This window comes from Lasioglossum baleicum, chromosome 11, assembly GCF_051020765.1.
Source record: "Lasioglossum baleicum chromosome 11, iyLasBale1, whole genome shotgun sequence".
NCBI classification, from domain to species: domain Eukaryota; kingdom Metazoa; phylum Arthropoda; class Insecta; order Hymenoptera; family Halictidae; genus Lasioglossum; species Lasioglossum baleicum.
This window is the reverse complement of record NC_134939.1, coordinates 3226059-3238121: the sequence shown is the minus strand read 5'-3', so window position 1 is coordinate 3238121 and position 12063 is coordinate 3226059. Positions and strand designations below refer to the sequence as shown.

The 12063-nt window shown below is 38.8% G+C and overlaps 2 protein-coding genes across 9 annotated transcripts in view; both read left to right on the top strand.

The window, feature by feature from the left end:
- LOC143213308 (sorting nexin-29) overlaps positions 1–12063 on the top strand; it is a 35616-nt gene that overhangs the window by 20624 nt on the left and 2929 nt on the right. The window contains exons 1-12 of one of the 7 annotated variants that reach the window (XM_076433033.1): positions 7670–8070; positions 8173–8254; positions 8610–8872; positions 9454–9755; positions 9833–9958; positions 10064–10319; positions 10424–10553; positions 10737–10978; positions 11059–11274; positions 11345–11501; positions 11706–11846; positions 11916–12055. In XM_076433033.1, the coding sequence (XP_076289148.1) occupies positions 8619–8872; positions 9454–9755; positions 9833–9958; positions 10064–10319; positions 10424–10553; positions 10737–10978; positions 11059–11274; positions 11345–11501; positions 11706–11846; positions 11916–12055 (1964 nt within the window). In that variant the 5' untranslated portion in view covers positions 7670–8070; positions 8173–8254; positions 8610–8618. The other 6 variants (XM_076433030.1, XM_076433031.1, XM_076433028.1 and 3 more) reach the window with 6 other exon arrangements.
- LOC143213341 (uncharacterized) lies at positions 1048–2838 on the top strand. 2 transcript variants are annotated; one of them, XM_076433093.1, is made up of 3 exons: positions 1048–1847; positions 1940–2059; positions 2144–2317. In XM_076433093.1, exons 1-3 carry the CDS (start codon positions 1536–1538, stop codon positions 2180–2182), a joined length of 471 nt encoding a protein of 156 aa, XP_076289208.1. In that variant the 5' UTR covers positions 1048–1535; the 3' UTR covers positions 2183–2317. The 2 variants fall into 2 exon arrangements, with proteins under 2 accessions (XP_076289208.1, XP_076289207.1); XM_076433092.1 differs by having other exon boundaries at positions 1288–1847; positions 1940–2072; positions 2144–2838.

Here is a 12063-nt window from a genome sequence, read left to right as displayed (position 1 = left end):
GAGGACACTAACTGAAAACCAGGAAACCCATGTTTTCGACCCAAAATCTAGTAAGATCCTAGTAAATAGCAAATATCTAGCAAATAACTAGAATCTTACTAGAAAAATGGCTCGAAACATGGGTTTGCTGGTTTTCAGTTAGTGTCCTCATTTGAGCAAATTTTGGGCTGGGTGAGGGCTCATTCGAAAGAGGAAGGTTCACCGCAGGGGGCTCTGGTCATGAGGTTAACGAGAATATGTTTATATCTAATAATATTAGTGTCCAAAGTAGAGTAAACATCTAGGAAAAAAAACCAGCAGATTTCAATGCATTTTTCTGTCTCCAAAAGTCTTTTTGGCTGATGGGATGACCAGAGCCCCCTGCGGTGAACCTTCCTCTTTCGAATGAGCCCTCACCCAGCCCAAAATTTGCTCAAATGAGGACACTAACTGAAAACCAGGAAACCCATGTTTTCGACCCAAAATCTAGTAAGATCCTAGTAAATAGCAAATATCTAGCAAATAACTAGAATCTTACTAGAAAAATGGCTCGAAACATGGGTTTGCTGGTTTTCAGTTAGTGTCCTCATTTGAGCAAATTTTGGGCTGGGTGAGGGCTCATTCGAAAGAGGAAGGTTCACCGCAGGGGGCTCTGGTCATCCCATCAGCCAAAAAGACTTTTGGAGACAGAAAAATGCATTGAAATCTGCTGGTTTTTTTTCCTAGATGTTTACTCTACTTTGGACACTAATATTATTAGATATAAACATATTCTCGTTAACCTCATGACCAGAGCCCCCTGCGGTGAACCTTCCTCTTTCGAATGAGCCCTCACCCAGCCCAAAATTTGCTCAAATGAGGACACTAACTGAAAACCAGCAAACCCATGTTTCGAGCCATTTTTCTAGTAAGATTCTAGTTATTTGCTAGATATTTGCTATTTACTAGGATCTTACTAGATTTTGGGTCGAAAACATGGGTTTCCTGGTTTTCAGTTAGTGTCCTCATTTGAGCAAATTTTGGGCTGGGTGAGGGCTCATTCGAAAGAGGAAGGTTCACCGCAGGGGGCTCTGGTCATCCCATCAGCCAAAAAGACTTTTGGAGACAGAAAAATGCATTGAAATCTGCTGGTTTTTTTTCCTAGATGTTTACTCTACTTTGGACACTAATATTATTAGATATAAACATATTCTCGTTAACCTCATGACCAGAGCCCCCTGCGGTGAACCTTCCTCTTTCGAATGAGCCCTCACCCAGCCCAAAATTTGCTCAAATAAGGACACTAACTGAAAACCAGCAAACCCATGTTTCGAGCCATTTTTCTAGTAATATTCTAGGTATTTTCTAGTTACAAATCCAGGGTGGACTACCCCCATAAGGCTGGCAGTCTTTGGGTGCGTTCCGTTTCACGCTTCAACGCATGAATCGCTTAGAATTCCCTAGATCCCCACCACTTCTCGCGCATCAGCTACCACAGCTCTGAGGTGAAGCGTTTGATGCGAAGTTAGTAGCGCTAAATTTGAAAGCAGTTTCTGTCAAGCGATTTTGTCACGAAAATGGATACTATTACTGCTATTCCTGAATTACGTGAGGAAATTGAACACCCCAACAAGTCATTCACGTGGCCTGATGGGGCAGTACTTCTCCTAATAGATTTATATAGGGAAAAGGAAGCCGAATTTAAAAACGGCTTGAAGAGACACAATGTAATTTGGAAGGAGATTGCAGCCCAACTGCAGCAATGTAATTATGCTGTAAATGGGCTGCAATGTTCGACAAAATTTGCCGGTCTACGTCGTACTTATAAAAATATAAAAGACCAAAATAATAAAAGCGGCAACGCGTATAGCAGTTGGGCCTTTTATTCTGTAAGTATATGCTTATGTGTATAATACGTAAAAATGTAAATACAATACTATCTATTATGTATAGATTTATAAAATTTATTTTGTGGTTGTAGGCCATAGATTCACTTATTGGCGATAGGGCCTATATGCAGCCTCCAGCTGTAGCATGCAGCGAAGGGCTAGAATTGATTACACCTATAACCCAACCAGGTTCCAGCTCTTCCTCGTCCATGGTTGGATCCCAAAGTAATAAAATATATATATAAAAAAATATTATTAAAAAAAAATATAAAAAAAAATATTAATATGTATTACAGGTACGCCTATTAAAAAAAGACGGGTGGAAACCATTTTAGAAAGCCACATAGCAGAACTAAAACAAGAAAGAGAATTAAGAAAAATTCAAAGAGACGAAGAAAGGAGGGCAGCGGAGGAAAGGAAAGAAGCCAGACACAGAGAAAGAAAACAGGAAAGAGAAAGAATGCATTCTGAAAATATCGAAATTCAAAAATCTTTATTAAAAGTTTTAGAAACACTAGCAAATAAATAATAATATATATACGACGTAGACCGGCAAATTTTGTCGAACATTGCAGCCCATTTACAGCATAATTACATTGCTGCAGTTGGGCTGCAATCTCCTTCCAAATTACGATGTTCCTCTTCAAGCCGTTTTTAAATTCGGCTTCCTTTTCTCTATATAGATCTATTAGTAGAAGTACTGCCCCATCAGGCCACGTGAATGACTTGTTGGGATTGGGGTGTTCAATTGTTATATTGTTTATTGTATATTGTATATTGTTGTATTTATTGATTAATGACTAAATAATAAATTCATTGTCCAAAAATGGAAGAAAAATATATTCTGTTATGTTACGCTGTTCATTCAGTGATTATATTAATGTTAATATATATAAAATAAATAATGTGCTTTACTTGCATCTGATTTTTTCAAATCTACCGCTAATGCATCGGCTTCGCATCAAACGCTTCACCTCAGAGCTGTGGTAGCTGATGCGATGTTAAGGGGGTAGTCTACCCTCGATTTGTAACTAGAAAGGAACTAGAATCTTACTAGAAAAATGGCTCGAAACATGGGTTTGCGCGCTGTCGGTTTTCGTCCTTATTTCAGAAAATTTTGGGCTGAGTGAGGGCTTATGCTAAAGAGGAAGGTTAAACACACTGCGCCCTGGTTACGAGGTTAACGAGATTATGTTTATAACTAATAATATGAGTGCCGAAAGTAGAGAAAAAGTCTAGGAAAATAACCAGCAGATTTCAATGCATTTTTCTGTCTCCAAAAGACTTTATGACTTATGAGATAACCAGAGCGCAGCGCGTTGAACCTTCCTCTTTAGAATGAGCCCTCACCCAGCCCAATTTTGCTCAAATAAGGACAAAAAGCGACAGCGCGCAGACCCAGGTTTCGGACCCAAAATCTAGTAAGATCCTAGTAAATAGCAAATATCTAGCAAATAACTAGGATCTTACTAGATTTTGGGTCCGAAACCTGGGTCTGCGCGCTGTCGGTTTTTGTCCTTATTTGAGCAAAGTTTGGGCTGGGTGAGGGCTCATTCTAAAGAGGAAGGTTCAACGCGCTGCGCTCTGGTTATCTCATAAGTCATAAAGTCTTTTGGAGACAGAAAAATGCATTGAAATCTGCTGGTTATTTTCCTAGACTTTTTCTCTACTTTCGGCACTCATATTATTAGTTATAAACATAATCTCGTTAACCTCGTAACCAGGGCGCAGTGTGTTTAACCTTCCTCTTTAGAATAAGCCCTCACTCAGCCCAAACTTTGCTCAAATAAGGACGAAAACCGACAGCGCGCAAACCCATGTTTCGAGCCATTTTTCTAGTAATATTCTAGGTATTTTCTAGTTACAAATCGAGGGTGGACTACCCCCTTAAGGGGCTAGTCTACCCTCGATTTGGAACTAGAAAATTACTAGAATCTTACTAGATTTTGGGTCCGAAACATGGGTCTGCGCGGATCGGTTGTTTGTCCTTATTTGAGCTAATTGTGGGCTGGGTGAGGGCTCATTCGAAAGAGGAAGGTTCATCACACACGGGTCTGGTCATGATTTTAACGAGATTATGTTTATATCTAATAATATGAGTGTCCAAAGTAGAGTAAAAATCTAGGAAAAAAACCAGCAGATTTCAATGCATTTTTCTGTCTCCAAAAGACTTTTTGACTTATATTATGACCAGACCCGTGTGTGATGAACCATCCTCTCTAGAATGAGCCCTCAGCCAGCCCAAAATCTGCTCAAATAAGGACAAACAACCGATTCGCGCAGACCCACTTTTTCGATCGAAAATCTAGTAAGATTCTAGTTATTTGCTAGATATTTGCTATTTACTAGAATCTTACTAGATTTTCGATCGAAAAAGTGGGTCTGCGCGAATCGGTTGTTTGTCCTTATTTGAGCAGATTTTGGGCTGGGTGAGGGCTCATTCTAAAGAGGATGGTTCATCACACACGGGTCTGGTCATAATATAAGTCAAAAAGTCTTTTGGGGACAGAAAAATGCATTGAAATCTGCTGGTTTTTTCCCTAGATTTTTACTCTACTTTGGACACTCATATTATTAGATATAAACATAATCTCGTTAAAATCATGACCAGACCCGTGTGTGATGAACCTTCCTCTTTCGAATGAGCCCTCACCCAGCCCACAATTAGCTCAAATAAGGACAAACAACCGATTCGCGCAAACCCACGTTTCGAGCCATTTTTCTAGTAAGATTCTAGTAATTTTCTAGTTACAAATCGAGGGTAGACTACCCCCTTAAGGGGGTAGTCCACCCTCGATTTGTAACTAGAAAGGAACTAGAATCTTACTAGAAAAATGGCTCGAAACATGGGTTTGCGCGCTGTCGGTTTTCGTCCTTATTTGAGCAAAGTTTGGGCTGAGTGAGGGCTTATTCTAAAGAGGAAGGTTAAACACACTGCGCTCTGGTTACGAGGTTAACGAGATTATGTTTATAACTAATAATATGAGGGTCCAAAGTAGAGAAAAAGTCTAGGAAAATAACCAGCAGATTTCAATGCATTTTTCTGTCTCCAAAAGACTTTATGACTTATGAGATAACCAGAGCGCAGCGCGTTGAACCTTCCTCTTTAGAATGAGCCCTCACCCAGCCCAAACTTTGCTCAAATAAGGACAAAAACCTACAGCGCGCAGACCCAGGTTTCGGACCCAAAATCTAGTAAGATCCTAGTAAATAGCAAATATCTAGCAAATAACTAGAATCTTACCAGATTTTCGATCGAAAAAGTGGGTCTGCGCGCTGTCGGTTTTTGTCCTTATTTGAGCAAAGTTTGGGCTGTGTGAGGGCTCATTCTAAAGAGGAAGGTTCAACGCGCTGCGCCCTGGTCATCTCATAAGTCATAAAGTCTTTTGGAGACAGAAAAATGCATTGAAATGTGCTGGTTTTTTTTCCTAGATTTTTTCTCTACTTTGGGCCCTCATATTATTAGTTATAAACATAATCTCGTTAACCTCGTAACCAGGGCGCAGTGTGTTTAACCTTCCTCTTTAGAATAAGCCCTCATCCAGCCCACAATTAGCTCAAATAAGGACGAAAACCGACAGCGCGCAAACCCATGTTTCGAGTCATTTTTCTAGTAAGATTCTAGTTCCTTTCTAGTTACAAATCGAGGGTGGACTACCCCCTTAATGCGCGAGAAGTGGTGGGGATCTAGGGAATTCTGAGCGTTCTGATGTGCGCATTGAATGCAACGGAACGCTTCTCTATGCGATTCATGCGCTTGAAGCGTGAAACGGAACAGACCACTTTGTCTGGGCAGGGCCCGCTCCAGCGGTTACGACGCCCCAGGCAAAAAAATAAATTGCTGCCCCTTTTTAAGCACTAAGCACCGCGCTGAACAGAATGACCCTTTTTTTTTTAGCAAAATCGTCTGGCAAGGGTAGTCTGAAATTTTCTATTAATTGAATATTTAAAACATCAATATTTTTCTCACACTTGCAGCCAAAGCCAAAATGGCGCCCCTAAGTCTTGGCGCCCCGGGCAAATGCCCGGGTTGTCCCCCCCCTAGAGCGGGCCCTGGTCTGGGACACCCTGTATATTAGTGGTTGGTATATGTAAATAAATAGGCTTTATTTTATTTTATTTTTTATTTTTGTTAAATAAAAACATTGAACAAGTAGAATTGAACAATTGTAGTAGTGATTCGAGTGATACTACGGATATGAGTGACAGCGAAGATGAATTCAGCGAAGATGAATTAGAAGATACTTTTTTAATGACTTCTTCTCATTCGTAGCGCATTCATAATTGTTATTCGTTTCTCTTTTCCCAATTCTACTGCACTACTGCGTACAAGGCTAGCTTCCTCGTCAAATATGAACTGTATTTCTGCGGGCATTTCATCATTTTGAAGCAGGCAAATATTGTGTAATACACAGCATGCTAAAGTGAATTCTGGAATATTTATGGCGTCTGTTAATGACAAACAATCCAATAGTGCCCTAAAGCGCATTTTCAGGGACCCTATAGCACGTTCAACTGCCATCCTCGTGGATGACAAACAATAGTTAAAATTTATTTGCCGGTTTGTCAGATGTCCATTATTCCGAAAAGGCACCATTACGTGGGGATGAATGGAATATGCAGCATCTCCGATAATATGAGAATTATTCGGAAAATACTCTGCAGGTAATTCAAGAAAACGGGCTACTGGAGAGTTCCGAAAAACTCTAGAGTCGTGGACCGATCCAACCTGTCCAGCATATACGTGTGTAAATTGACCAAGAGAATTACATATTACTTGCACGTTGATGGAATGAAAGCCTTTTCGATTAATGTATGAGTTTGCATCTTCAGAGGGAGCTCGGATTTTAATATGCGTCCCATCAATAGCTCCAATAACATTGGGAAAACCGCATGATTTTTCAAATTCTTGCATTACATTAACAGCAACTTGACCTCTTGGCCATGTAATAAATCGAGGAGCAATACAATGGAGAACAAATGTAACACGTCTTAATGCTCGAAAAGCAGTTGCTTTGCCAACTCCAAATTTTGTCGATACAGATCTGAAACAATGATATATTTATCATATAGATTAAATAACGTGACAGTCTGTAATATATTAATATATATTGCTTCATGTAAATACCGATAAGAATCAGGAGTAGCCATGAACCAAATAGCAATAAGAAGTTGCTTTTGTGCTGGTATTGGTTTTCTACCAGAGGATTTATTAGTTTCACATAACGCTGGACCAATTATTCTTAGTACCATTTCAAAAGTTTCAGGAAAAATTCTAAAATAACGTGATATAAAATTTATTAAAAAATGTAATCATTTTAGTAACCAATTATCAAAAAGTATTTTTATTTTTAAAACAAATTATGTTACTTACCGAAAATGTTCTTTGAATACTGTTCTAGAGTAACCAGGTATAACTCGCTCGACATAATCTTCTATTTTTTCGGTTAAAACCATCTCTCCTCGCGTTTCGCCAACCATTAATATTGTATTAATTAACTCCAAATCAAAATTTAAAAAAGTATCTTCTAATTCATCTTCGCTGAATTCATCTTCGCTGTCACTCATATCCGTAGTATCACTCGAATCACTACTACAATTGTTCAATTCTACTTGTTCAATGTTTTTATTTAACAAAAATAACGTTAAAGCCGATAACGTTTTGTCATCCATGGCAGCAGCCATTTTTGATTTCAAATTTAGCGCTACTAACTTCGCATCAAACGCTTCACCTCAGAGCTGTGGTAGCTGATGCGCGAGAAGTGGTGGGGATCTAGGGAATTCTGAGCGATTCATGCGTTGAAGCGTGAAACGGAACCGTCGGTGTCTCTGCTATGGACAAATTATCACCGATGGTAAAATCAAACGAACGCGTTCCGAAATGAATCAAATCGTTGTCCGACGGAAGCGTGTTCGATAAAACCAGATAAAACACACGATGTGTGAATCGCGATCAACGGCACTTTTTCTATGCCTGTTTTATATCTAACTCTCACGACAGATCTGTGATCAAGGTGGATCAAGGAAAAGCATCAAGGATGGAGGAGGCCAAGTTCCGCCCCTGAATTTTTCCTGCTATGTAAATTCATCTACCAGTTTGTCAGGGAGAACGGGAGAACGAACAGTCTAGTTTTCACTTGTCATGGAGCAGTCGCAATATTGCTACGTTCTCGATGACATACCTTCTACGTATAACTATTCCTAGAAGTGGTTGTATATTTATGTACGTCTTTTGTACGAGTTTTTTTAATGACGGCCGCAATTTGAAAGGGAATAGACGGTGATCATCGTTGATTCGTACCCATGGTGTGTATCTTGATTTTAGGCGACAGAAGTCGCTGCGTTGCCGGACCTTCTGATTTCCAGTGTCAGCCTATCATGTTAATGAGGAACTTGTTACATGACAGGTCTAACAAAATAATATAAACGATGAATAAACGTCTCGTTCACCGCCGAAAGAAGATGTAAACTCTGCTCCCTGTACCGGAACAGATATCACATAGAAATTGCGCATTAGAAAGTATTTAACGCGTCTAACTTTCCGAACAAAGAAATGACTGTTTTCGTATTAAAAAGTGTCGAGATTTTTAACCAGAATTCGAATAATTATGGTTTGTACATACATGCCACGAAGTCACTGAAAATATGTAACATTTACGTCTTTATTAGATTAACGTACACGCACGCGAATTTACATTACAAAATTATTAGTTAAACGATATTATAATATTTACGATATTAACATGCATGTATACGTTTTAGGCTTTGCGTATGATGTCAGCGATTGTGCCAGGCACGCACAGTGTAATCGATGCTAATCAGACTTACGATCATGCTATCGAGAGACAGAAACTATTGGAGGATTTATTGGCCACCGCTAAAAAGTGTCACGCCAGGTTCGGTGGGCGTACGGAATTGGCGACTGAGTCTGACGTGTGTGTGAAACAGCTGTGTCTAATGTTCGAAGCAATCTTCAGTCATGGATTACGTGTAAATTACATAGAGAAACTGAACTCGGCTTTAAGGTATCGCAGAACAATTATACTCCCACTGCTCCGTAATATATTATTGGGTTGGAACGAAAGTTCGTAATGTTTTTAGATTAAAATTCAATGATAAAATTAAGAGATTTATTCACAGAGATTCATTTAATAACACATTTTCCATTCTGTTCTATTGCTTTTTGCCATTTTTTAATAAACCTGTGAATAAACATCTTAATTTAATCTTGGAATTTTAATTTGTAAATGCTACGAAGTTTCGTTCCAACTCAATAGGCTGTCCCAAAAGTTGATTTTCGATTCCTACACATAATGCAAATTCCTTTTAGAAAGTACTAAAACATTAACATAAAAATTATCGCATTGTATTTTTTTTAGCAACATTAAAGAAACACATTCTGAAAGAAACTCTTCGGACAATCTAATAGTACATATTTCATGTTTATTATTTATTTCTACATTATTCAAAGTGTTACGCTACAAATAGGAAGAGTTTATTATCAACAGCTTCTTTTATCAGCTCAAGCTATAATACAATGGCATGACTAATACGTTTGTCGTTTTGCAGATCGCTGTATTGACTCATGTTTCCTTTGTTTTTACAGGCATGTGTCCGACATTGTGTCCGGTGCCAATTTAAAATCAAGCAACACATCGGACATAGCATTTTGGCCATGTATAAAGGAGCAATTAACATGGCACGAACAAGAACGTTTTAGCATACTACAGAAAGTTCACACAGATTATGGTAGGGGCAGAGCATGGCTAAGAGCTGTTTTAAATGAACGTTCTCTCGAACGTCATTTACATGCTATACTTGACCCTAACATATTATCTTCTTTTTACGAAGATTGGGCATTTTTACTTGACCAAGAACGAAGCGCAGTATTGCCAAACGTAGCTGCAGGTATACAAGCGATAAATCTGCTTTATACTTTGTTTCTTTATTTCTCCAAAACGATTAAACATTATCTTCTTTGTTAGGACTTGGTAGCATTTTATTCGCCATTAGGGTAGATAATGAAGAATTGGACAACAATTCCAGAGGAAAAGACATCGACAGACAAAAAGTTTCACTGTCTGAGCCAATCATATCAACCACAATACCCGGTAATTGAAAGCAACTACTTTGCATTACTTTATAAAAACACAGAGAATGTACATCATTGAGATTAACAGTGTACATCATAGTAATCGCTACATTGTTGAAAGTAGGGCCTATTTCGAACCAGCCGAAACAGAGAAAGAAAGTACCAACTATAATTTCGTTTGATAATGAAACCGACGAGCAAGAGACCACAGAAGTGAACGTTTCGGTCAGCGCTCCTCCGACATGTTTGAATTCTCCCGTAGTAACTTCCACGAAGGATACCCCGTCTTCTTCTTTATCGGTATCTGAAACTCAGACAGATAATGTATCGAACGATGAGAATGTAGAAGTCAATAAAGAAGGTTCGGAATGGGAGAAATGGTAGGTAAATATAGTGGTAGGTAAATATAGTAAATATAGTTCCAGTTATGAAATCAATTGATCTCCCGATTCTTACATCGTGCTAATACCTTGTAAATTTTCAGCGAATCCTTCAAAGAGGAGAAAGTATTAACTCCGGTCACAGATTCTGGTAACATGGGTGGTCTTGTTCCTGTTTCGCCTCTAGATCAAACGTTAGACGACATGTTAATAGCGTTGCCAAACTACTTAGATGTATGTATATTCAGGTAATTAACACTGTCCGATCGAGACGAGAAGGTCGCGATGGACAGTGTAATTAATTAATCGAATGTTAACGCTTTATCTGCCGGAGGAGACAAAAATTATGAAATAATCACTGGTAGATAATGTGTTGAAAGCTTTAAGTGTTTATGTAAGTTGATTTGTTTTTCTCAGGATTCATCCGAAATCACAGAAGCCGCAGTGGAAGCCACAGAACCATTAGCAGGCTTGGATGCTCATGTAGACAATGAGAGTTTAGACGTGGAAACACTGAGAGTGAAACTGTTAGCGATGAATGAGATATTAGAACAAGCTCGGGAGGATGCTGTGGCTAGTAGATCTCAGTTCGCTCGGTTGCAAAGACAGCACCAGAATTATCTCGAGAGACACGAATTGCAGATACAAGCATTGAACAGGTAATACTTCTTCTGATATTTATTTTCTGCTACTTATCTACAGGAAGTAATTAATATTCAATGTGTTAATATGAATATAGAGAGAATGAACTATTGAGGCAACAGTTACGTAAATATGTAACAGCGGTACAAATGCTAAGAAGAGATTCGGATGTCGGAACAGTGTCGGAAGAGGATCCGTCATTGGATTACCATAACGAAGCTCAGCAATACGAAGAGAAATTAATACAGGTTGCAGACATGCATGCGGAGTTGATGGAATTTAATGCTAGATTAATTCTTCAATTAACTGATAGGTATGACTAATTTACCTGTGCGCAGATCATATAGACGGATTATATTAATGTTGAAAATTCAAATGTTCAGGGACAGACTAGTGAAGTTATTACAAGCAGAATTAGAGTGTCTTCGTGGCCCCATAAATGAGGACGACTTACCATCGGAACCACCATGTCTCATACACATTTGGATCCCATCCGCATTCCTTACTGGCCAATCTTCCGATATACATCACGTCTATCAGGTGCTCTACACTGAATCATAAATGATCATTTTCAACTCTCAGAAGGCGGACATTTTCGACTATTTTAATTTATAAAAAATTCTTCGAAAAATAATTCCGAGAAGGAAATGATTACAGAGAGTACGAAACACTGCTGTCCGAGGGTTAAGAAACAAATGTAAAATACTGTAAGGAATTATAAATAATATATTGCTCGCGTTGCAGATATATGTGCGCATTAGAGACACTGAATGGAATATATATAGACGTTACGCGCAATTTTACGCACTCTATAGGGAACTGAAGAAACATGACACCGTTGTTACTACTTTCGATTTTCCGCCAAAGAAAACGATAGGCAATAAGGTATTTTTACGGTGCGGTGAACGTTTCGAGATTGCAACTCGTTATTAAATTTTTATCTTTCGTTTTTAGGACGCTAAGTTTGTTGAAGAGAGACGGCAAAAGTTACAGCATTGGTTGAGGAGAGTTGTCGGAAGATTAGCTCAATGTTCGCCCGCATTCTCGTCAAGACCAAGCAGACAGACGCTTATATCTTTGATGCCTTTCTTCGGGTAATTAA